Source organism: Cricetulus griseus, chromosome 4 (genome assembly GCF_003668045.3).
Source record: "Cricetulus griseus strain 17A/GY chromosome 4, alternate assembly CriGri-PICRH-1.0, whole genome shotgun sequence".
NCBI lineage: Eukaryota > Metazoa > Chordata > Mammalia > Rodentia > Cricetidae > Cricetulus > Cricetulus griseus.
This window is the reverse complement of record NC_048597.1, coordinates 86,364,581-86,387,446: the sequence shown is the minus strand read 5'-3', so window position 1 is coordinate 86,387,446 and position 22,866 is coordinate 86,364,581. Positions and strand designations below refer to the sequence as shown.

Sequence of the window (22,866 nt, the reverse complement as noted above, 5' to 3'; positions counted from 1 at the left end):
AACTATTTATTTTCAAGGTCTAGGCCTGACTGAAGTGAGATGAGGCAGAGCTGTAACAGAAGGCTGGGCTTCCACAGTGACTGAAGGAAAACCTCGCACTATGTCCCCGAGCCGGGCCCCTTCCCTCGGGAAGGGCAGCGGAAGACAGTGAGAGGCAGGAGGGGGCGCTGGGGGCTGCGTCACCCACGCTTCCCTGACTGTCAGTCTCCTAGCACCCCGGCCTCCTTGCAGGTAGAGACGCCCCCTCCCGCGGTTCGCGCGGCTGGGAAGGAGGGGCTGGGCTCCGAGCGCCCGCCCCTCCATCTATCACATGGCCGGAGAGTCACAAAAACAACAGCTTTGGCCAAGACCGTGACTTCAGGAAGGGAACCCAGGGCCCTAGCCGCCAGCCCCCTCCCCATGGAGGACAGTTTTCTGGAATCGTTTGGGAGGTTGAGCCTCCACCAGCGGCAGCGGCAGCAGCCGCCACCTCCTCGGCCGCCACCAGCGCGGGGGCCACCTCCGCGTCGCCACAGCTTTAAGAAACACCTCTACCTCCTGCGCGGCCTCCCGGGCTCGGGGAAAACCACGCTGGCCAGGTAATGACAGCGGCCTGGCGCCCACGCGCGCCCCTGTCCCGAGCGGCTCCGCGCGCCGCCCCTGCCCTTGCCCCGCGCGCCCGAGACCTTTGCCGCTCGCCGGCCCGGAAGGACGGACCTCGGCACTGCGCCTTGCGCAAAGCCCCAGACGCCACCGGCCCTTCCCTGCCGCGCCCGGCCTGGTGCCCGCCGGCGGGCCGAGGTAGCCTTCGGCCCCCAGCCCCAGGTCGGGGAGGCCCGCGGGGACTGTTCTTCGGGAAAACCTGGTGGCGACTGCAGAGAAACAAACCCGCTCCCCGCCCGATGGCGCGCAGGCAGCCGCCACGGTGCGTCAACAGGCGCTGTCACCGGAGCGAGTTCGAGGGTCCGGGGCGGGGGGTGGGGGGCACGCGGCGCTGGCCGGGGCCGGGGTCGCTTTGAGATCTGATGAATCGGCGTAGCCTGCGTCTGCTTTGGCGGCTGCGAAGGCGCACAGGTGCTCTGGGGAGGGGGGCTGGCGGCGCCACCACCGATCGCCTCTGACAGCCTCTCCGCGGGCGCCCAAATTCATTCACTTGCGAATTGCGTAAGCGGCCCTCCTGGTGCTGGGTCAGCGAGAACTGCGCGGGCTTGCTGCCTGCTGCACCTTGCTAGGCCCACCGCTCCAGCCTGAACGCCCTCCACTCCCTGCCCTGCACTTGGTGTTCCAGCAACGTTGGACTTTTTCCTCTCCTTGCTGTGCTTGATGATGCTGGCCCTCCTGCCTGGCTTGCCCACCGCCACCCTTTGCCCGACTGATTGCACTAGTCTTTAAAAACCGGTTCTGTTACCTCCCCTCGCAGCTGCCTCACCCTGCCGTAGAAGCCGCTCTTCTCAGCGCCTTGGCTCCTGTTTACATCTCTGTGACTGCGCTTAGTTTTGCACGGGATTGGTTTTTCCTTCTGTGAGATACTTGAAGATAGGGCCCATGTCTTAACCCTCCATGAACATTATCTGGCACACACTAGTCGATAGAAGCAGTCACTTGCCACCTGTGAGCTTTCCATATCATCAGATAAGGCTAGCCATAGGACCCTGGAACCGCTGAAGAATCAAGGTGCCCTGCGGTCACATGCTGATTTCCATGGCACCAGGTAGTGATCCTAGGGGGAGGAGGGCCTGAGTCTTGGATGTGAATGATGGGGAAACTGAGATGGCTTATAAGGTCCTGTCATTTGTAATTGGGGTCTAGTTGATTTGTGGAGTAGAAGCATTCAGCCATGAAAACTACTACCCTCGAAAATTAAAGGGATGTGTGACTTGTACAGTGGTCACACTTTCTAAGACACACTTCTCTAAGTCCTTTGGGGAGGATCCTGGTAGTGGCAGGGTTGGATGGTGTGGAGAGCCTCCTTGGAAAACCAGACACAGCGGTTTGTTTGTTTGTTTGTTTGTTTGTTTGCAATTCACGGTGGGTACATCTGTTACCAAATGTTTCTAGGATGCCGAAATCTTGTTCAATTTCACTTTCACTTTGCCAGCCTATAAACCGTCACTCACACACTGAAAATCAGAGAAGGGAGCTACTCCTTTGGCCAAGTCACCTCTAATCCTGTTGAGAAAGGAAGTAGTATAGTGTGGGGATTAGAGACAGAAAGACACTGGGAAGCCAGGGGCTTGGCTGGGGTGGTCTTTAAGGTTCCTTTCTGTCTCTAATTTTCTACACTTTTAATATTTGAATTCCTGCTTGACATTTGACTAACCAGAAGACATCGGACAAGAGAACATCTCATTAAACCCCTGTAGGTACAGATGTGGTGAGCTCTGGCCTGCAGGAGGAACACCTGGTCCCTCATCACTATCTAGCTGCTGTCTCAGCAGTTTTTCTGCCTCTCTGGTTACTAAGAGGTGATTAAGTTAGAGGGTTTCACGGGGATCCTTCCTGTTCTCAGACCTAAAAGTGATAGCCTCAGAGTTAACTTTCTGCTTCATACCCAAGCTCTGCCATTTACTAACTGCCTTGAGGAACACCCAGCATGCCTCAGTTACCTTTCCTCTTCAGTGGGGGACACCGGCCCTTTCTGCCATAGAGAGGTTTGTGAAGATGGAATCAGTGAGGATGCCCCCTGAAACTTGAAGGTGGTAGCTGCCTAAATTTTAGGTGTAGTTACTAGACAGGTGCATGAGAGGCTGATGAACTCCAGTTATGGAGGCAAAGCCTGGCTGTGCCGTGGAGGAGGTCCCCACGGTGCTGGGGTGCTGGGCACTGTAGGCACAGCCTTGCATGCTTCCAGATGGGTTGTGGTTTATATAAAGTTCAGTGGGGTGGGATGTAGCCTAGAGCAAGTGAGAACTGGTCAGGAGGTTACAGCCTGGCCTCCCCAACCATGTTTTACAGGGCAGGAAAACAGAATGGAACATTGCTTTAAAATACACTTGTGCAGAAAATAGAAAACTATAAGGTTATTATTATGTATTTGCTAGATTCTTAGACTCATTTTCTCTACATGTTTTCCATACTTTCTATAATGAACATGTATTTCTTAAATCAGACTAATAAAACTTTTTTCTTTAACATTGGAGGAAGTTAGTTTTTGCAAATATGGGCTTATCTTTTCCTGATTAACTTTTATATCTCATTTGACTAAATAACTAATAAAAATCTCTTTTAAAAATAGGATCTGTTTTGTGTTTCAAGTCAATGTTATATTCTAGAATATTCACCTATGTCTTTTCATACGTCTAAGAGGCTGGGATATGGAAAATCTCTTTCTGAATTCACTGGATTTCTTCTTTTTTTTTTAAATTGGATTTTTTTTTTTTTTTTTGAGATAGGGTTTCTCTGTGTAGCCACTCTGGCTGTCCTGGAATTCACTTTGTAGACCAGGCTGGTCTCAAACTCACCAAGATCTACCTGCCTGGGAGTGCTGGGATTAAAGGCATGCACTTCCCCCTACTTAAATTGGATTTTATATCTGGTTTAAAAAATTTAACTTCGTAGTACTCCAGCCAGCTCACTCTCTAAATGTATATTAGTACCGGAGTTCAGTTAAGTATCATCTGGGGCTAGGTGGTTATTACTGACTGTGATTCCAGTTGTGGGCACTCATCCTGAGGAAATGCTTGGACAAGCATTTGAGGACAGAGGAACGTTCATCAGAAATTTTGTGTGGCAGAAAAAAAAAATGCCAGGCAACTTAAGTATTACATATAAAATATTAATTAAATAACAAATACAAAAGTAGATTGGTGTATGAGTCACACAGTCCGTGATGGAAAGAGAGATGTGTATTTGACCTGTAAATGTGTTCTTTCCTGTCTTAAGCATACCCACAGGCCTGGGCATGTATCTCAGTGGATATAGAGTGTGTGCCCGGCATTCACAAAGCCCAGCATCACAGAAACCAGCTGTGGTGCTGCACACCTGCCATCCCAGCTCTTGGCAAGTAGAGGCAGGAGGATCCGGAGTTTAAGGTCCTCTTTGGCTACATAGTGAGTTCAAGACCAGCCTGGGATACATGAGATCCTGTCTCAAAAATGAAAAATAAATTAAGAAGAAAGGCATGAGTACACACACACACACACACACACACACACACACACACACACACACACACACACACCCCATTTTATGCTCAAAGAAAAATGTCTGTATAGATTCTTAGAAAAGAAAACTTTGTGAGGAGATCAGTACCCACCCATAGGTGTTGACTTTTAGTAGTGATTTTTCCCTCATTTGTTTTCTAATTTTCAGCAACACTTGTTTGTTGCTTGGTAACTTAAAGAAAAGCATTTTAAAGATATATATATTTACCACACATGTGCCTGATGCTCAGAGAAGTCAGAAGGAGGCACTACATCTTCTGGCACTAGAGTTAAGGATGGCTATGAACCATCATGTGGGTGCTGGGAGTCGAACCAGGGCCCTCTGAAGAGCAACAAGTACTGTAACCTCTGAGCCATCTCTCCAGCCTGCTTGGTAACTTTTAAAAGGAAAGTCAAGACACGGTTGAATAGAAGGTTTGTTTAATGACTTGACTAGCTGTGTCACTCTGTCAATGAAAGTCTTTTGAGGGTTAATTTCCAGTTGGATGTATGCTGGCAAACTCACTCATAAGGAGATGAACTTATAATGACAATGACATTTTATCTCCATTCTTTTTTTTTCTTAAGATTTATTTATTATGTATACAGCATTCTGCCTGCATGTATGCCTGCAGGCCAGAAGAGGGCACCAGATCTCATTACAGATGGTGTGAGCCACCATGTGGTTGTTGGGAATTGAACTCAGGACCTCTGAAAAAGCAGCCAGTGCTTCTAACCACTGAGCCATCTCTCCAGCCCTTATCTTGATTCTTTAACTCCTGAGATTCTTCTCTAGTAACACAAGCTAACACTCCACAAATCCATTCATTGTGAAGACCATAGGTAGCATAGTAAACGGGCGCCATGGGATGTGTGAGTACCAGCTATGGCTAGTGTTAGTCAATCCATAATAAGCAGTGCCCCTGTTCCCTTACTTACTGAGACTTATACTCAATAAGGCTACACAAGGTGCCTATTCCAGATAACAAGTGGAAACAAGTTGACAATTACCCATCCCTTCTGTCCTGTAGGCAGGTAGGGTGCGATGAAACAGCATATTGGTGCTGATAGCCCTCAGGGCTAAGGGAGCCTGTGCAGAGGGTGAAAGCCAGCTAAGGACAGAGTCCGCCCCCCCCCCCCATGGAGATGATTCTTGTCTTGGCCTTGAAGAGGAGGTGGAGCAGGGATGGGAAAGAGCCCGTTGATCTGCTGGGCTTGACTAAAGGGGAGCTTTCATAGCAGTGAATCCACTGGCTAGGAAGGCCCAGGCTCAATCTAGGAGACGATTAAACGTCGGGCATGGGGCCCAGGATAAGGCTCAGCAGGTGAAGTGCTTGCCCGACTATCTGGGTTCAATCCCTAGAGCCCATAGAAAGGTGGAGGGAAAGAGCTGACTCTACAGGGTCGTCTTCCGGCCACCGTAGTCTCTGTGGCACACTGTGCCACATGTACGCCACACACACAAAGAATAAAAATAGTTTCAAAAAGTTGGGTGGGGACATAGAACTAGAGTTCCAGTCCTGAGACCCTTTTACTTTGGCCTTGTGTTCCAGGACTGCCATCATGACCCAGTCATGTGATTCTGCACTAGGCTTTTCCTCCAGCCTCAGCAACAGACCTGTGACTGAGCCTTGGCACTTCCCATTGTGTTTGTGCTCCAGAGTATGTGTGTGTGTGTGTGGGGGGGGGGGGGGGTTAAATGTCTCTGTTATGATTATTTTCACCTCTTTAAAGGATTCAGATCAGTACACATGTAGCGATTGTCACTGTATTTCATCACCCTAACAGAAGCTGTGTGCCCCCTAACGTCTCTGTCTCCTTTATCTCTGCCACCTCTGAGTTATCGGGTGTCTCTGTGTTCTTGTTTGTCTAAGGACATGGGTCATAAGCATCTGTCTTTTGTCACAGTTAAGAGTACTGTTTCAAGGTTCATGCTTGTGCCATGTATGAGAAGGTCATAATTTTTATGTCTGAATAAAACATTCCATTGTGTGCTTGTACAACTAATGTGCCTTTTGTGAAATGCAATAAGTCTTTTTATCTTTTTAGTCATTTGTTCGTTCAATTAGCCTTGTTTGAAAAATTAAACTTCTTCATTCTTCTGTCAGTTCCATGGATTTTTTTTTTTTCACCTTTACCTTTACCAGTGAAAATCAGATGTGGCTACCTCACTGTGGTACATGCTGGTCCCTTTGCAATCTTCATCCCTTCGGCACCATCACAAATGACTCCTAATGCATATTCAGTTAGTCTCAAAGGCTGCTGCCTAATGGCTGTCCTTTCTCCTCCTTCACATCTCCAGATATTTCTCAGGACATGGAAGGGTGCTTTTCTAATAAAACACATGACAAACAGGTAGGGAGAAGGGGTGCTAACAGTGGACTATAGAGGCACCGAGAACAGGGACCAGTTTATAGATGAGGTATTGCCTCTCCTAAACTAAAGGAAGACCAGGGCAGAAGTTTGCAACATTCCACTCTTTGTATATCAAAATACAGTAGTGGGCAGGTGACATCTCAGATCTCTGGTCATTTAGGCCACCTTGGAAAATGGTAACTAATGTTTCGGATTTTTCATGGTTTTCCTAAATTTTGCTGACTAGGGTCCCTGCATTACTGCCCTCTGGAGGGTAGATGATTGGAGACTGAGTGCTATATGCATTTTATAAGGAGTAGGAGTTTATAGTGCCAGGCGGGTTTGTAATCCCTCGCTAAAAGGCATGTTAGGGAAAGTGGCCTCCATTATACAGGAACCTCATCACCCTGTTTCCTGGCACTGCTGGGACCTTTCGGGGAAGACCCAGCTAATGGTGGGATGTAGTGTTGCAGGTGTGGTCTGAGAGTTGTACGTGATGTTGTATAACGATTGAGAGGAAGTAGAAGTGGGGTGAAGAAGTGAAAGAGGAAGAGCAAAAGCTAAGGACGTACACAAGAAGCTCCTTTAGTGTTGCACTAACTCAAGCCCAAGCCCACCGCCACCGATGTTTATCCATATCTGGGCGTAAACCCAGGGCCCCACCCATGGCAGCCAAGCCACACTACCACAGACCTACCGAAGATCTCCAGTCTTGAACCAGAGCACAGGAAGTAGGAGGGGCCTGACAAAGAGTCTGCTGAAACACCAAGTGTGACAGAAAACCCTCCATGCCCTCCCAGTCTAATTGAGCCTGGATTTAAAGTCTCGGGGTAAGGAAGCTACATTTTACTATTGTCAGATTATTAAGAGGTGTTCCTCTTAATTAAAAATATTACCAAGGAATTTCTTATTTTGGCTGATGCAAAATAGTGTTTGTATTTACCCTGAGCATGCTGTATCAGAGAGGAATGCCAACTCCCAAGTCGCTAAATCGATTGGCTCATATGATAGGATGTTTATGATTCAACTTACTTCCTTCTTGGTGTAGCAGTGAAGTCACTTATATAAAGGGTGAAGTCACTTATACAAAGTCACTTATATAAAGGCTCTAACAAATACAGTAAGACATTATTTTTTGGTTCCATTAACTCATCTAAAATCTGCCTAAGCAGTGTGAGGAACAATTGAGCTAGGTTTCTAACTGTCCCTTCATAAGGCTTTGTGTTTCGTCTTATACATGGCTTGAGGAGAAAGCTTTCCATTACATCAAGGTAAACATCCAGGAAGAGGAAGGGAGCCTTGGAGAAGGGCTCAGCACACAGTGACACGGTACTCCTAAGATTTACTCATTTTTATTTTATGTGGATGTTTGTCTGCATGTGTGTATGTGTACCATATGTATACAGTGCCCACAGAGGCCAGAGGAGGGCTTTAGATGCCCTGGGACTGGAGTTACAGATGACCATGGGGGTGCTGGGAACTGAACCCTGGTCCTCTGCAAGAGCAGATGGTACTCTTAACTGCTGAGCCATCTCTTGAGCCCCAGCCTTGTGATTTTTATTTCATAAATGGGAGTGCTGGGATGGGGACACAGCACACTTACGTGATGGTGAGCTTATGGGGGTGGGGCTGTTCAGACACAAATGTCCCTCCGTCACTTCCCACAGTTACCAGGCATCCTGTTGAAGTGTGATTGTAGAGTTGGGGATGCAAGGAGGAGGGGAGGAGGGGCTTCCTCTGCTATCTACAAGACTGCAGTATTTTTAGCTTGTACTGGACTCTCCTTTTGTAAATAGATGTCGTCTCCCCCAACACACACACACTTTTTTTTTTTTTTTTTTTTTTTAAATAGATTGTAAGTTTCATGAGATGTAAGTTCTTTTCGGTTTTGGTCTTTTCAAGGCAGGGTTTCTTTGTGTAACAGCACTAGCTGTCCTGGAATTCAATTTGTAGACCAGGCTGGCCTCGAACTCTCAGAGATTTGCCTGCCTCTACCTCTGAGTGCTGGGATTAAAGGCCAGGGCCACCACTTCCAGGCGTGATGTAAATTTTTTTTTTGTGATGTAAATTATTTGAGTCAGGAACCATATCTAATCGAGGTGTGTTACATACCTGTAATCCCTGCACTCACTGAGGCTGAGACAGGAGGATTGCTGTGAGTTTGAGGCCAGCCTGGACTACATAGTTGACCCTGTCTCAACAAACTCTTTATTTTCTGTCCTGTCCCTGAAGGAAGTCCTGCATCTTGTAGGCATTCACTAAAGAGTTAATGACTAGATTTGTTAACAAAAGGCAGCTCTGGAAATTTCCCCAAGACTCAGCTCAGATGCTAACACCACTTTTGAGGAAAGAAGGAAGCAAAGAGGGGGCTGCTCATGTGAGCAGACATGTGAGACAATGCGTGTGCGATGTAGAGAATACACAGGGTGAAGAACAGGCCATTCACCCCAGATGCCGTCCAACATGAAAACATTTGATATGCCAGCCCCTTTATTTGGTATTTATATTAAAAACAGACTTTGAGGCCAGGCACTGGTGGAGCACGCCTTCAGTCCCAACACTTGGGACGCAGAGGCAGGCGGATCTCTATGAGTTCGAGGCCAGCCTGGTCTACAGAGTGAGTGCCAGGAGAGGCTCCAAAGCTACACAGAGAAACCCTGTCTTGAAAAACCAAAAAAAAAAAAAAAAAAAAATAGACTTTTTAAGTCTGGGTGGTAGTGGCGCACACCTATAATCACAGCACTCAGTAGGCAGAGGCAGGTGGATCTCAGTGAGTTTGAAACCAGCCTGGTCTACAGAGCGAGTTCCAGGACAGTCAGGGCTACATAGAGAAACCCTGTTTTGAAAACAAAAAATAAAGGACTTTAAAACTAAGATGATCAAAGGTGTAGCTGATGCTGCTTGTAATCAGCAGTCACATGAGATCCTAAAGTAACCCCTTGCCAGGACAGCCACACTCTATGCTGTCCCTGACCTATGATGTCTGGGGAAAATACAGACAAAACCTACAAGTCTTGACTTCAGTTCCGATTCCTTCCCCCAGTTCTGAGAATGTGCCGACATGATTGATGAACAGAATACAGACACGGGGCTCAGGTCCCATTGTTGGATAGATGGCAGACTGTCTTCCTGTTGGCTAATAAGAGGAGCTTGTCTAGAGTTAAGTGGGCCCACACTGCCAGATGATGACAATGAGGGCTGTGTGGGGGGTCTGCTGCTGGATCTCAGAAACATGGCCTGCTTTGGAACCAGAGGCCAGCCTGGGACTGTTACCAGAGTTCCCTCAGTCTCTGTGGCCTGGTGACACAGTGGCGGTTTCTCAGGAAGTGGAAGACTGCTTTTCTAATGATGTATTTGTTGATAAACAGATGGAGTGAGAGGTACAGTGGAGACAGATGCCCTGGGTCAGCCCCTGGTGCGGGGCTGGTAAGCCCAGACCTCAGCCAGTTCCCCATGTGCTATACAGGGTTCCCCTCAGGCTTCTGGCACTGGTAGAATATTCCTCACACCCAGGCCCCTTTGTAGGCTGACCTTGAGAACAGTATTATACAGTTTGGGACTCTATAAAAAGAGTTTGCACAGTTGTGGCTAAAGAACATTGCTTTCAAGACCCATCCCTCAGAGCTGGAGAGATGGCTCAGTAGTTAAGAGCTGGCAGTTCTTCTAGTGGACCTGAGTTCAATTGCCAACACCTTCATGGCAGCTCACTCCTGTCTGTAATTCCAGTTCCAGGGTTTCTGACATCCTCACACAGACATACATGCAGGCAAAACACCAATACACACACACACACACACACACACACAAAATAAAACCCACATAAATTATAGCTATGTGGTGGTGGCACACACACCCCAAAACATAAATTATAGCTAGGTGGTGGTGATGCATGCCTTTAATCCCAGCATTCAGGAGACAGAGGCAAGAGGAGCTCTGAGTTTGAAGCCCGCCTGATCTACAGAGTGAATTCCAGGACAGACAGAGCAACACAGTGAAATCTTGTTTGAAACAAGCAAATATATATACATATATGAGAGAAAGAGACAGAGAGACAGAGAGACAGAGAGAGGCATTCCTCATTCTCCAAGTATTTGTTACCTCCTGTGTGCCCGGCATTCATTCTAGATGCTGAGGGTAGAGCGGCAAATATGACACAGAAACTCTTCAGTGAACATGTCTTTTGTCCTGAAGGAAAAAGGTAATTTCCTAGGGCATTGATGTTACCATGTGACATTCCCCACACAAACAAACGAAATCCCCCAAAGCCCTTCCAGAGCCGCTACACTTGAGTTGTGCACCCCAGGCACAAGATCAGCACAGTGCAGGCCAGGAGAGGTTGCTGGTGACTTCATCGCAGGCACTCCAAGTGTCTGTAGAGAAGGATGAACATTGATATGCTGTGTTTTTTCTTACAGCATCTTGACCTCTGGGTGGGGTCAGAGCCTGGGTACCACCGACAGTCTGTAATGTGGGCTTAATACTGCTTATCTTCTTGGTCTAGTCGAGCATTATATAGGGAATCAGAAGCCATTAGACTAGCACTTGGCACACAGCAAACATTTAATGATAGTTTTTTTTATTGTTTATTTTATTTTTATTTTTTCAATGTTGTGGATAATGGGGTGCTAAGTGACAGCTAAAGGGGAAGAACTCAGCCTGTGTGTCAACATGAACAGATGCTAAATATGTAAAACTCCTCCATCTTTCCACTCAACAGATACTCCCCCCTCCCCCACGCCAGTGTCTACCATGTTCAGGCAATGTTCTGGGTACTTGGGGAGCACAGGTAGGGGAAAAAAAAGATCCTGCCCAGGTAGACCTAATAATGGCAGCGGTGGGGAAATGAGTATTTAGTAAAGGGAATTCTGTGATGTGTAGGGGTGAGGAGTGCCATGAGAGCAGAGGAGACCGGGAGTAGCAGGGTTAAAGCGTGCAGCTGGCTCAACTGAGCTACAGAGCAAACATGAGATGGTATCGATGTCAGCCACCCTGGGTGGAGGGCCCGCAGGGTCACAGCCTTGCCCTCACAGCCTCTGTATTTAACTCTTTTTTTTTTTTTTTCTTTTTTTATGTTGCAAGATTCTCTATGATGCAAAGAGAAAAGGGATGACTCTGAGGAAAAGTGTTGACTGAAAAGCAGAAGGTTAGAAAGGAAAAGAGGCGGGCAGTGGCGATGCATGCACTGCCTTTAATCCCAAGCACTCAGGAGGCAGAGGCAGAGGCTGGTGGGTGTTTGTGAGTTCCAGGCCAGCCTGGTCTACAGAGCTCATTTCAGGACAGCCAGGGATACATAGAGAAAAATAAATAAATTAATTAATTAATAAAAAACAAAAAGGAAAAGGACCTTTGTGGGAGGGAGAAAGAGGGAGAAAAACATGTGTGCTTGTTTTAAAAGGACACTCAGGTAAACTTGGGAGCTTTAAACATCTCTAGGAGGCAGAGATTAGTAGAGTCGCAATGCAGACAACCACACAGTAATGCAGAAACACTTATGAAAGTGAGAATGGGGGGTGAGGTGTGACAGAGGCTGTGCAATGCCTGTGACACGTGACACCTTTGAAGGCTCAGCAGTGATGACATGAATGGGTCCCCAAGACATCTCCCGAGAAGACTGTCACAAAAGCTGCTATTTCCGGGTGTTTATGGCAGTGTGTAGTTGAAGCTTCGGGTTCAAGTGTTCCTTCCCCTTCCTGTGCTGTAGAACAGGGGTGAAAGCTGGAGCAGGTGCTCAGAGGCCCCTTATAAATCGTGGCCGCAGAGGGGTGGAGTGGGCAGGGGAGAAATGTGACCAGAGTTTAATGACAGACATGTAATAAAGTCACCATCAGGGCTGGAGATGGCTCGACGGTTAAGAGCACTGGCTGCTCTTGCAGGGGACGGGGTTTGATTCCCAGCACCCACATGTTGGCTCATAACCATCTGTAACTCCAGCTCTAAGGGCTCTGAAGCCCTCCTCAAGTACCGGGCAGAAGTAGGGTGCCTAGACACACGCAGACATTCACAAACATACACACATCAATTGTTTTTTTTCTAATTAAGAGAGTGTCATAATAAACCCAGAATGATAACTGCAGGCTAAGACACATGCCAGACTGTGGGTGCATGTCGCCAATATGTGAGACAATGAGATGCATTCTCTGAGACCTAGAAGAGCTAAGAGTATGTGATGCCACTCAGGCTGGTTCTCTCTCGACCTGAGGTAAAATGCTGGCAGTGCCACTTGGAAACTCTGAGTCCTGGCCAGTTATTTAATCTTTCCAAGTGGTAGTTTTCTTATCTGTAACTGGAGGAACTATTATTTACTTCATAAAAGTGGTACAAAGGTTAAGGAGAGATCATATACGCCAAGGTTTCTGTTTGATGCTGACTGCTCTGGAGGAGTTACTGGAACCATCATGGAGCAAAAAGAAGATGTGTTCTTAGTTGACATTGTTCAGACACTCTTCTGCATCAAAATAAATTAAAGGTATACATTTTATAAAGGAAATATTCTCAACTACTAAATATAATAAAAGACATTAGAAAAGAAGGCAAGAAGATGCCATCCAAACACAGGAACAAAATAAGTCTAGTATAACTCTAATCATATGTGGTCATTTGGTATGGTGTAGGAAGTGGTTCAGGATGATGGGAAAGGATGAAATACTTAGGCAATGGTTTAGGGACAACCGGGGTCTTAGGTAGAAAGATAATCAAGTTAGATCCTCAACCGGTACTATATATAAGCAAAATTTCGGCTGGCCGGAGGAGGAAGATGTAATTATAGACGTGAGAAAGACTGTTCTAAGGTACCATCCAAGGCATGGATTTGAAAACGCAAGATGCTACGTGTGACTGGAGTACATTTCTAAACATTTAAACTTTATAATCTAGAGGTTACTGTAAACAAAGTTAAAAAGCAATTCTTCTATAGGGAATTGAAATTCAGTTAAGTTAACCCTGTCGATAAGGAGGAGCCCCTGGTGAACACACCAGAGGAGATGGTCTTGATGGTCACGAGGGGAAAGGTACATTGGCTAGTTATAGGCCAATTGTTAGGTAAAGTGTGGTGCGTCCCTGTGAATAAGGGTAAACTACCATGCATTAAAATGTCATAGAAGCCCAGTGATGGTGGCGCACGCCTTTAATCCCAGTACTTGGGAGGCAGAGGCAGGAAGATCTCTGGATTTGAGGCCAACTTGCTCTGCAGAATGAGTTCCAGGGCAACCAGGAATACCCAGAGAAACCCTGTCTTGAAAAAACCAAACCAAACCAAACCAAAACTACAACAAAATTCTACCTAGAAAATATGAAATGAGGGGTCTGGAGAGATGGCTCAGAGGTTATGAGCACTGGCTGCTCTCCCAGAGGTTCTGAGTTCAATTCCCAGCACCCACATGATGGCTCATGATGGTGCCTTCTTCCGGCATGCAGGTGTACGTGCAGACAGAACACTATACATAATAAATAAATCCTTAAAAAAGAGAGAGAAAATATGAAAAGAACTTCAAATGACTCCATGATCCCCATGTAAGGCTTGCAGGATTCTCAAAGGTGTAGATTGCCCAGGAAAGGCTGCTGGAAACCAGAACAGTCGTGTGGTCCCCGTTTCACACTCACACATGAGTATTACTAAGTAAGCCAGTGAGCTTGTTTGGTAGTGGAAGACTCTCTGGTGCTGTCTTTTAGCCAGGTGTCTGCATGAGCACAACAGGCAGGGTGTCACGTGAGATCAGGAAGCACACCTCTCTCCATACCATCCTTCCAAAAATGTTTAGTCTGGACCCAATCCTGAGCAAACAACCAGAAACTGGTCTGGACTCTTCCAAAAGGAAATCCATAGATTCATGAGGACAATTATAGATGAAAGACTCCAGTGAAACACAATTACCAAAGGTGGTTCTTGAAACAAATGAAAATATATTTTGGGAACTATAAGAGAAAAATTAAAATACTTAAATATAAGATGAATTAAAATAATTTAACATTATGAGAATATGAGAGGAAATTCTGAAATTGTTATACCATAAATTCAAGTAATCTATTTTTGTGGGAAGGCCAGGTTTTGATACAGGGTTTCTCTGTGTAGCCCTAGCCATCCTGGAACTCGCTTTGTAGACCAGGCTGGCCCCAAACTCACAGAGATCCACCTGACTCTGTCATCTTAGTGCTGGGATTAAAGGTGCGTGCCACCAACACCTTGTGACTATAGTTCTTGATGGTTAAATGATTGTGGAAGAATAAATTATGAAATACAGATTAGTGACTGAGTTTCTCTCATAATTGTAGTGATTGGGGGAGGGGCTGTGAAGGAGGAGAAGCTATGTGGAAGTAATTGTCTATTTTCTCCCTTTTCTTCTACGTTGCATTTTATTTTCTCACTTCCCCTAATGCATGAGGCTCCTGACTGTCACAGAAAAGCTAGGGCTGAGGCCTTCCCTCATCTCCCGGTGCCAAGGGAATGGTACTTACTGCTCACATTTAAGATTTACAGTCTAAATACTGTCACTTAGTCACTTCTGCTTAGCTAGTGTTTTACTGTCTTGAATTTGCAAGATAGTGCTGTGGCTGTTGGTACTAATTTGACATTTAGATAAAATTTAAAAAAAAAATGTAAAAGAGACAGAGAAAGGGGGAATCAAAGGGCGACACCCAGGTGAAGCACATCCACAGTTCTGTCTGCTAGTTTGCTGGCAGGACTCTGGAGCCCACGGTCAGACCTGTCCCAGGAATGGAGAGCTTCTGGTGCCCTGTGGTGCCTGAGCAACATTCCTCTGGGTAAAACATCGAAGTCAAAAAGGACTGTGACTCGGAGGCAAAGGAAGTGTGAAGTGCACACCCTGTCTTAAAGTCTCTTCAGAGGAAACATTAGAAACAGAAATTTGTTTCCATGATGTGAACCACTAAGAGCAAGGCAGGAGTCCTTAAGGATTACACAAGGAAAGAAAACTCATCTCCGAAGGGGCTCTCAGCTCTGTGCCCATTGTGGCTAACCATTTACCACAACGAACCTTCAGTGTAGAGACACCCCGGGCATGTTGTTCCCGACTACTCTCATTCCCTCTCATGTGAGGTAAAAGTTTCCTCCACCCTCGAGGTCCAAGTCAAATGTTACCTCTTTTGCAATGTTCCCCCTGCCAAAGTGTTGTTTCTGACCCAAATTCTCTTTGTGTTTTGCTGGTCCTACATGTGCCACACAAACTGTGTAGGACGCCCAGCTCCTCAGCCAGCTCATACATTGTGAAAAGTGACTCCTCTATTTATTTCTGTCTTAACACTTCATGTAACTCTTGTGTCTGGTTATTGTCAATCAGGGTTTAATAGGTTGGCTAACTGACACTATACTTTGATACTGACATTTATTATCTCGGGCCTGGGGAGATGGCTCAGAGCCCTGGCTGCTCTTGCAGAGATCTGGGTTTGATCCCCAGTACCACATGCTGGTGTGTAACTGTCTGTAATTCCAGCTCCTGGAAATTTGATGCCCTCTTCTGGCCTCCATGGGCTCATGTGCAGGTGGTGCACACGGAGATAAAGAAAAAAAAATGAAACATATTCCTACATTTTCTCACAAGTCTCCCAAGGACAGGCAGGTTGCTGTTAAAATCAAGCTACCATGTGCCACCACAGCCTGTAACAAAATGAGTTTATTTTGCCATTATTTCCAACTCTGCTGGCAGGCCTTTCTGAAGAATTCAGGTAGAGATGCTGGGGTACTGTTTCTGGAAGTATTTACCAGCATTGCCCTTCCCCTCTGTCACAGCCACTTCGACGCCTAAAGAGCCCCCTATTGCCACATGCCCAAGCAAGTGCACTGTCCCTGCCATCAATCTGGGTGGGGTTAAGTTGTTACTAATAGAGTTATCCGGACTGCTCACATTTGCTAAGCATCTCACCCTTTAACAAAGTGCTTTCCCTTGAGTCCTTAGGATTGGTCTCTGTGTCTTAGAATTGAGTTTAGTTCACGATGGCTGGAGTGGAAGCCTGACAGTGGAACCCAGCTCTGCGGCTCCTTATTCTTGCTGGAGTAAAAATAATCTTAATCCCAGCACTTGGGAGGCAGAGGCTAGAGGATCTCTGAGTTTGAGGCCAGCCTGGTGGTCTATGGAGCAGTTCCAGGTCAGCCAGAACTGTTACACAGAGAAACCCTGCCTTGAAAAACAACAACAAAAAAAGACGGGGGGTGGGGGTGGGGGGAGGAGATAAGTTATCTCTACCTCTACCGAGAATAAAACTAAAAAGGCACACAGGGCCTCCGCCTGCTTTTCTGTTTGTATTTCCCACCCATCACTCTCCACACAGCAGTAGGAGTGGTTTCCAGCTGTGCTGCAGGCATGCAGCATGCATTGCCAGGTAATCAGCTTCTGCATTTTTTTTTTCTTAAGGAGGCTCGGCAGTTCGGCACCAACCCCCTCACTATTTGATTTAATAATGCCTGCCCCAAATGTAATGCAATTCCAAGTGAAAACCTCTCTTTTGAAATACTTTCCTGCAGAACTCCCCCTCCCCTTCTGTGTCTCCTAAGGCGCTCTCTGTGATGTTATCATTTCCTGTGACATTTTCCTATTTAGACCCCCAAGTGGTAGAGCTCCGAAGGCACAGGGACACTATTGGGTTCACCTCTCTCCTTCTCTTGTGCTTTTTCCATTGGTTTAGGTTTTGTTAGAACTCAGAGGGTAGCTCACACACATCTCCTTTATCCACATTTCATACCTCAGCAAGAACTAGTTGCTCAGATGGGTCCTTACAGAGATCAGAGCTCCGAGGAATGGGACCCAGGACAGGTAAGAGTTTAGGGGCTAAGGGAAGGGCTGCAGCGTGGGGGCACGGTGCCCGAGGGGAGGTCTGGGAGGGCACTGGTGTGCCTTGGAGAGGAGTGGCCCTGGTAACTGATGTCCCTCAGGAAACAGTCACCATGTCTTCAACTTTGCTTTGGAGTGTCAGTCCACCCTGGATGCTGCACGAGCCAGTGGCCGTGACCAGTGACCTCTTACTTTCAAGGCTTGGCACGTGCACAGCGGCCTCTCAGGCTTCTGCCTCCCGTTGAGAATGGATGACTTTCTGAGATGATTGCTTCTCTTCCTAAGTGGAGTGGGAAATTCAAAAAGTGGAGATCTCAGAATTAGAATCTGCTCGCTGTTAAAGATGGAGAGGAATCATTCTCCCATGGTCAGGTGTAACGGGGAAATCCCTTTTCCGTTTCTTCACTTTGCAGACAGCTGCAGCGTGACTTTCCCAGGGCCCTGATTTTCAGCACCGATGATTTTTTCTTCAGGGACGATGGTGCCTATGAGTTCAACCCGGACTTCTTGGAGGAAGCTCATGAGTGGAACCAGAAGAGAGGTGACAAATTCCTTTCCAAACTCCCGGGAAACCCCGTTGTACATGTAGATTGTAGCAGATTCAAAATGAATACGTTCCATGGAAGGAGCTCTAAGCAGAAGTGCTGCCATTTTTCTACCCAAGCAGGATGGTGGGGCTTGCCCTCTGTAGTAGATTCCAGCAAAAGGAAACCCCTGAAAATGGTTCTGCACTAGGTAGCAGTTCACTGTGCGAGGAAGGCCTCCCGCAGTGCAAGTGACAAAATGTGGGTGATGCTCGCTCTGGTGACTGCTGCATGTTGTTCACTGTTGTGTTGCATTGTGTTACAGCAAGGAAAGCAATGCAGAATGGCATATCCCCCATTATTATTGATAACACCAACCTGCACGCCTGGGAGATGAAGCCCTATGCAGTCATGGTAGGAAGAAGCGTCACTCTGAATTTTCAGTTTGGGGTGTTTTGTGAGAAAGTTGAAACCTGTGTTCTCTCTTTTTCTGGCCTGCCATGATTTCACATTCACTAATGGTAGCTCTCCCAGGGGGCAGGTAACGTTGTTTTAGGGCTTCTCTGCTCTTCAGTTGCTGAGGGGCCCCCTTACCTGGAAGGGTCTAAGTCCTATCTCTCTTTCTCTGTCTCTCTCTCCCCCACCTCTCTACTTCCCTCCTCTGCCCCCCCCTTTTTTTGAGACAGGGTCTCTCTACATAGCCCTGGGTATCCTAGACTCACTACATAGACCAGGTTGGCCTTGAACTTGTGGAGAGCTACCTGCCTCTGCCTCCCTTCTTGTTAGCTTTTCAGTCCAGACTATTTTCTGTTTAGGGGAGCAAGCATCCACTGATACTTTCAGGGAGTTATAGACTAGAGAACACACTAGCAGGGTTATGAGTCCCAGTGAGCCAGCTCTACCCATTTCAGGTTGGGGATTTCAGCCCTCTGTTGCTGAGAGTTCCAGGGCAACAGAATTTCTTAGTCTATAAACAGACTTAGGATCTCCAGCGTGACCCTATTAAGGCAGTAGAATACAAATATCAACACACCACTCAGCTCCATCCTGATCTTTTCAGACATTGTTTGTATCTTATGAGGACAAGTTTTCATTCCACAAACGGAGCAGAGCAGGAGGCAGACAGCTTCTTGAATTACACATGTCCCCCAATATGTTGCGATGGCTCCTCCATGGGGCTCAAGGCTGTTTAGCTTTAGGATTCTTTCTACATTTAGGTAGAATAGCATACAGACAGCTGTGCTTCTGTCTGCTGATGCTTCCCTGACACTTGGGCCCAGGGTGGGAACTTGGGTGAATATAGACCCTGTATTTCAGTTCACATTCAAGGTCACATGAGACTAGCAGGGCCATGAAGAGCTGATGTGTGCAGGCACAGTCCAAAACCAGCATTAAGGAGCATCTGGCAGTGGCTTCCGGGAAGTCATTTCACTTCTCAGTTTTGGACATTAGCTACCCAAAGCTGTTAATGAGACCCAGTCATTAGCTGTTCTTAAGACACAGTGGTTGAATTCTTTCCTGAATAGGATGGACTGTCCAAAGGATGGAGAAGAAACTTAGATATTTAAATATATTCATTAATTGATAAATAATAATCTTACATATTAATGAATTACAGTGGGCTGCTTTGGTGGATATTATCATGGCTGACTGACAGGGAACTTAGGTTATCTGTCACCACAAACACCATTTTGGTGTGTGATGGAACACTCAGAATTCTCTGCTGGCTGTTTTGATTTGTAGAGTATTAACTGTAGCCCCTTCTGCTATAACAGCACACCAGACCTTATGCATGTTGCCTCCTTCTGAGGAGTCCCTCAGCTTAGCTCATTTAATTCTATTTTATAACACGCTGAGCATTAGTGATAACAGAAGGTTGTTTGAATAAAGTGGTCAGTGTATGAATGCAAAGAATGTTTAGCTGTTGACATGCGAGCCTTACTAATCATCTAAAGTCACAGAATTGGGGCCCAGGGCATTGGGCCACCCACTGCAGAGCAGGGAGAGCTGCGTTTGCAGGAAACACCATATAACATGTGGAAATCACTTTGACTTCATAAGCTGTGTGGCACTCTCAGTTACAAACCAAGATGGGAGGAAGTAAATCCATGATAACCATGAAGGTGACTTTAGGAATTCTCCAGGCTCATTGCTCACACCTGTGTTTGGGACTTTCCATCATGAGGTCAGTGATCTGTCTTAAGGATGCTCAGAGTCATACTAGATAAAACTGATAAACTTTAAGACATGTAACACAACATGAGTGGCTAGGTATGGGGACAAAATGCAGTAGATAGACTCAGGGCCTGGATGACTCGTAAAACCGGGGACATTTGGACAAGGCTGTGGTGAATGTTAAGTGGAGCGCGAACATCTCCAAGCATACATGCCATGTCTTCAATGTTTTATGTACTTTTGAAAAATCAGGCACTTGAGAATAACTATGAAGTTATATTCCGAGAACCCGACACTCGCTGGAAATTCAACGTTCAAGAGTTAGCAAGGTACCTCTTTGTTTTCCTAGTTCCTCATTCTGTATCCTGCTATTTTCAGGTATTTCAGACCGAACAAAAGCATCTTTTCAGGCTGGAAATGGACTGTAGTTTTTCAGGCCAGAAATGGTAATTCTTAGAGATTGATAAATTTGGAACTATTAATGTGAAGACTTGAGTTTTGAGTCCGATGTCTAATATAATGCTAAGTGCTAACCCTTGGCTTGAACTTGGTCCTTTTGAAGGACACCCTGACCTTTCTTTATGCTCAGTTGCTTCTTCATTGATGAGCATTGAAAACACTTCCTCTGCATGGGATGCACATGTCAGCGATGCTTCTTCTGCATCAGGCTAAAGCAAGACCTTTGAATGTTAAGCAGAATGTGGCTCATTCATGCTACAAGTGCTGCTTCGATTTACACAGCAACACATGTCCAAATAATACTAACTGGTTTTCAATGCATGGCTTCTGATAGCCACACTCCGTGTTCCCTGAGGCCAGTGACCCAGCAGAAGCAGAGTATTTCCACAGGGAGTCTGTGGTCACCCCCTCGATTGCCTGGTTGTTAAACCTGACATGGTTCATGAACTCTATTCTGTAACTGAAATCTTGGCAATTCCATTTCTAACCACAGGCCCAGATGGTATTTGTGTCCTCTAGAACTTAAGATTGTTTTAGCAAGTGACATTTGATGGTATCAGAAACCAACTGGTGCAAATGGATAATAGATATATGCATGTCACCCAAGGCATATCACTAAATACACGAGTAGTTATGTCATATGGTGTTTGTTCATGTCAACATCACCAGAAACAAAGCCTTTTGCAAGCTAGCCCCAGGTTTGTTCTGGGATGTGCATGAGAACCACATGCAGAGCTGCAGAGGCCCCTCAACAATAGGACATATGCTTTTGTCCCAAGGCAAAGCAGGAGCCATGCAATGTAGGATTTGTAATGTAAGCTACTTGTTTGGATATCCCACCTTAACTAAACATTTGTGGGGTTTTTTCTTCTATGTAGAAGAAATATCCATGGAGTGCCAAGAGAAAAAATACACCGGATGAAAGAACGGTATGAACACGATGTTACCTTTCACAGTGTCCTTCATGCAGAAAAGCCAAGCAGAGTGAACAGAAACCAGGACAGGAACAGCGCACCTTCCAGTGGCTCTGGGTACTGGAGCACCTACACAGAGCTCCCCAACCGAAGGGCTCATGGCGGCTTCTCCAACGAGAGCTTCAGAAGAGGTGGCTGTCACCATGGATATTAGCGGTCTGTGCACAGCCATTGCAGAATTTTCCTAAAGAAGTTTCTACTTCGATTTTTGGTATTTATTCTTTGTTCAGTTTTAGCCAGAGCTCTAATTCAGTGTAAATAGCCAAAGCCCAGAAGTTTCTGAACAGAAGTCATTATATTTGTTATCTCCAACAAGCAATGTCAGAGTGCGCCCTTATGGCCTGATGCCGAGGGTTCTGCTGAGGGCTCGAGGGTCTTTCTCTAGGGAAGTTGATTTGAACCTGAAATCTAAGATTATCAGTTAGCTGCACAGAGTCATAAACAAGGTGTTACTGGTACATTTCTGTGGGCTACAGTACCACTCACTGTCTTAGACAGATCCATCTTCTCCATAGAGCTGGAGAGTGAGGGAGGCAGAAGCAAAGGCAGGAAGCAGCTTTGTGCCATTACTACTCTGATAGTCTGCATCTAGAGACTAAACTCCTTACCCTAACGGCTTTAGACTTAAAGCACAGAAGGAAATGTTGCTCTTCAAGGTGACATTAGGGGACTGCCTCTCTTATTTTAATGATGTGTCACTGTTAAACATGCCTGTGAATTCTTAGGAACAAAGGTAACTAAAAAGAATCGGTACTATTATAGTCAGACCCTGCGCTCTGCAGTGTCAGCAGGACAGACCCCTCCCTCTGGCTCCTAGTCTAACTGTAAATAAACCTGCTTTTGCAAAACACCAGTTTTAAAGAATCATCAAGTGATTTGTATAACTAGTTAGCAACCTGGATGTTTAGGAGTGCAAAGCAATGAAGCAGCTAGGGTGTAGGTCATACAAGGAAATGTGAAGTCATGCTCACTGAGATGACCAGGCTATTTCATTTGGTGTTGACAGTGAACTGTACAATGTACCTCAGATCAGTTATGAATTTATGAGTCCAAATTAAATCCCAGCAGGCTGGAATCAGATTCATTTGGTACGAGACCGTGACACGACCATGTGGGATATATGCTGTACTTATTTTCTGGCCAACAGCTTCTTTCTAATGTTTTGTGAACTATTACTTTAAATGTCTTATATAATGGTGCTTTTATGGTTATTAAAATTGTATATGGTATTGCATTTGTATTGGGTTTGCCATTGAATTTGTTTTTGGCTTAACAACAAAACATTTACCAAAACACCCAAGGACTGATACCATAAATTAACCTTTACATATATCATAAGCTTATTCATGAACCATTAATAACTAGGAGGAATGAAGTCTGCACATTAGAAGGCCTACTTGCCATTCCATTATCAACACTGTTGAAGTCCACTCAGCATCTTCATGATGATAAGCAATGCATTTGCTTCACATTTTCA

At 46.0% G+C, this 22,866-nt stretch overlaps 1 protein-coding gene across 2 annotated transcripts; it reads left to right on the top strand.

The window, feature by feature from the left end:
* The first annotated feature begins 280 nt into the window (after positions 1-280).
* Positions 281-22,623, top strand: N4bp2l1 (NEDD4 binding protein 2 like 1). 2 transcript variants are annotated; one of them, XM_027413745.2, is made up of 5 exons: positions 281-578; positions 17,671-17,798; positions 18,107-18,195; positions 20,209-20,285; positions 21,294-22,623. In XM_027413745.2, the coding sequence occupies exons 1-5, from the start codon at positions 400-402 to the stop codon at positions 21,541-21,543; spliced, it is 723 nt and encodes a 240-aa protein (XP_027269546.1). In that variant the 5' UTR covers positions 281-399; the 3' UTR covers positions 21,544-22,623. The 2 variants fall into 2 exon arrangements, with proteins under 2 accessions (XP_027269546.1, XP_027269548.1); XM_027413747.2 differs by lacking the exon at positions 20,209-20,285 and having other exon boundaries at positions 21,294-21,489.
* Positions 22,624-22,866: the final 243 nt, after the last annotated feature.

What these genes read in the sequence shown, in the direction of transcription:
- N4bp2l1 (XM_027413745.2), top strand. Translation starts at nt 400, where the DNA reads ATGGAGGACAGTTTTCTGGAATCGTTTGGGAGGTTGAGCCTCCACCAG. An exon ending in TGAGTGGAACCAGAAGAGAG is followed by an intron (nt 17,799 to 18,106) that starts GTGACAAATTCC and finishes ATTGTGTTACAG; the next exon opens with CAAGGAAAGCAATGCAGAAT. An exon ending in AACGTTCAAGAGTTAGCAAG is followed by an intron (nt 20,286 to 21,293) that starts GTACCTCTTTGT and finishes TCTTCTATGTAG; the next exon opens with AAGAAATATCCATGGAGTGC.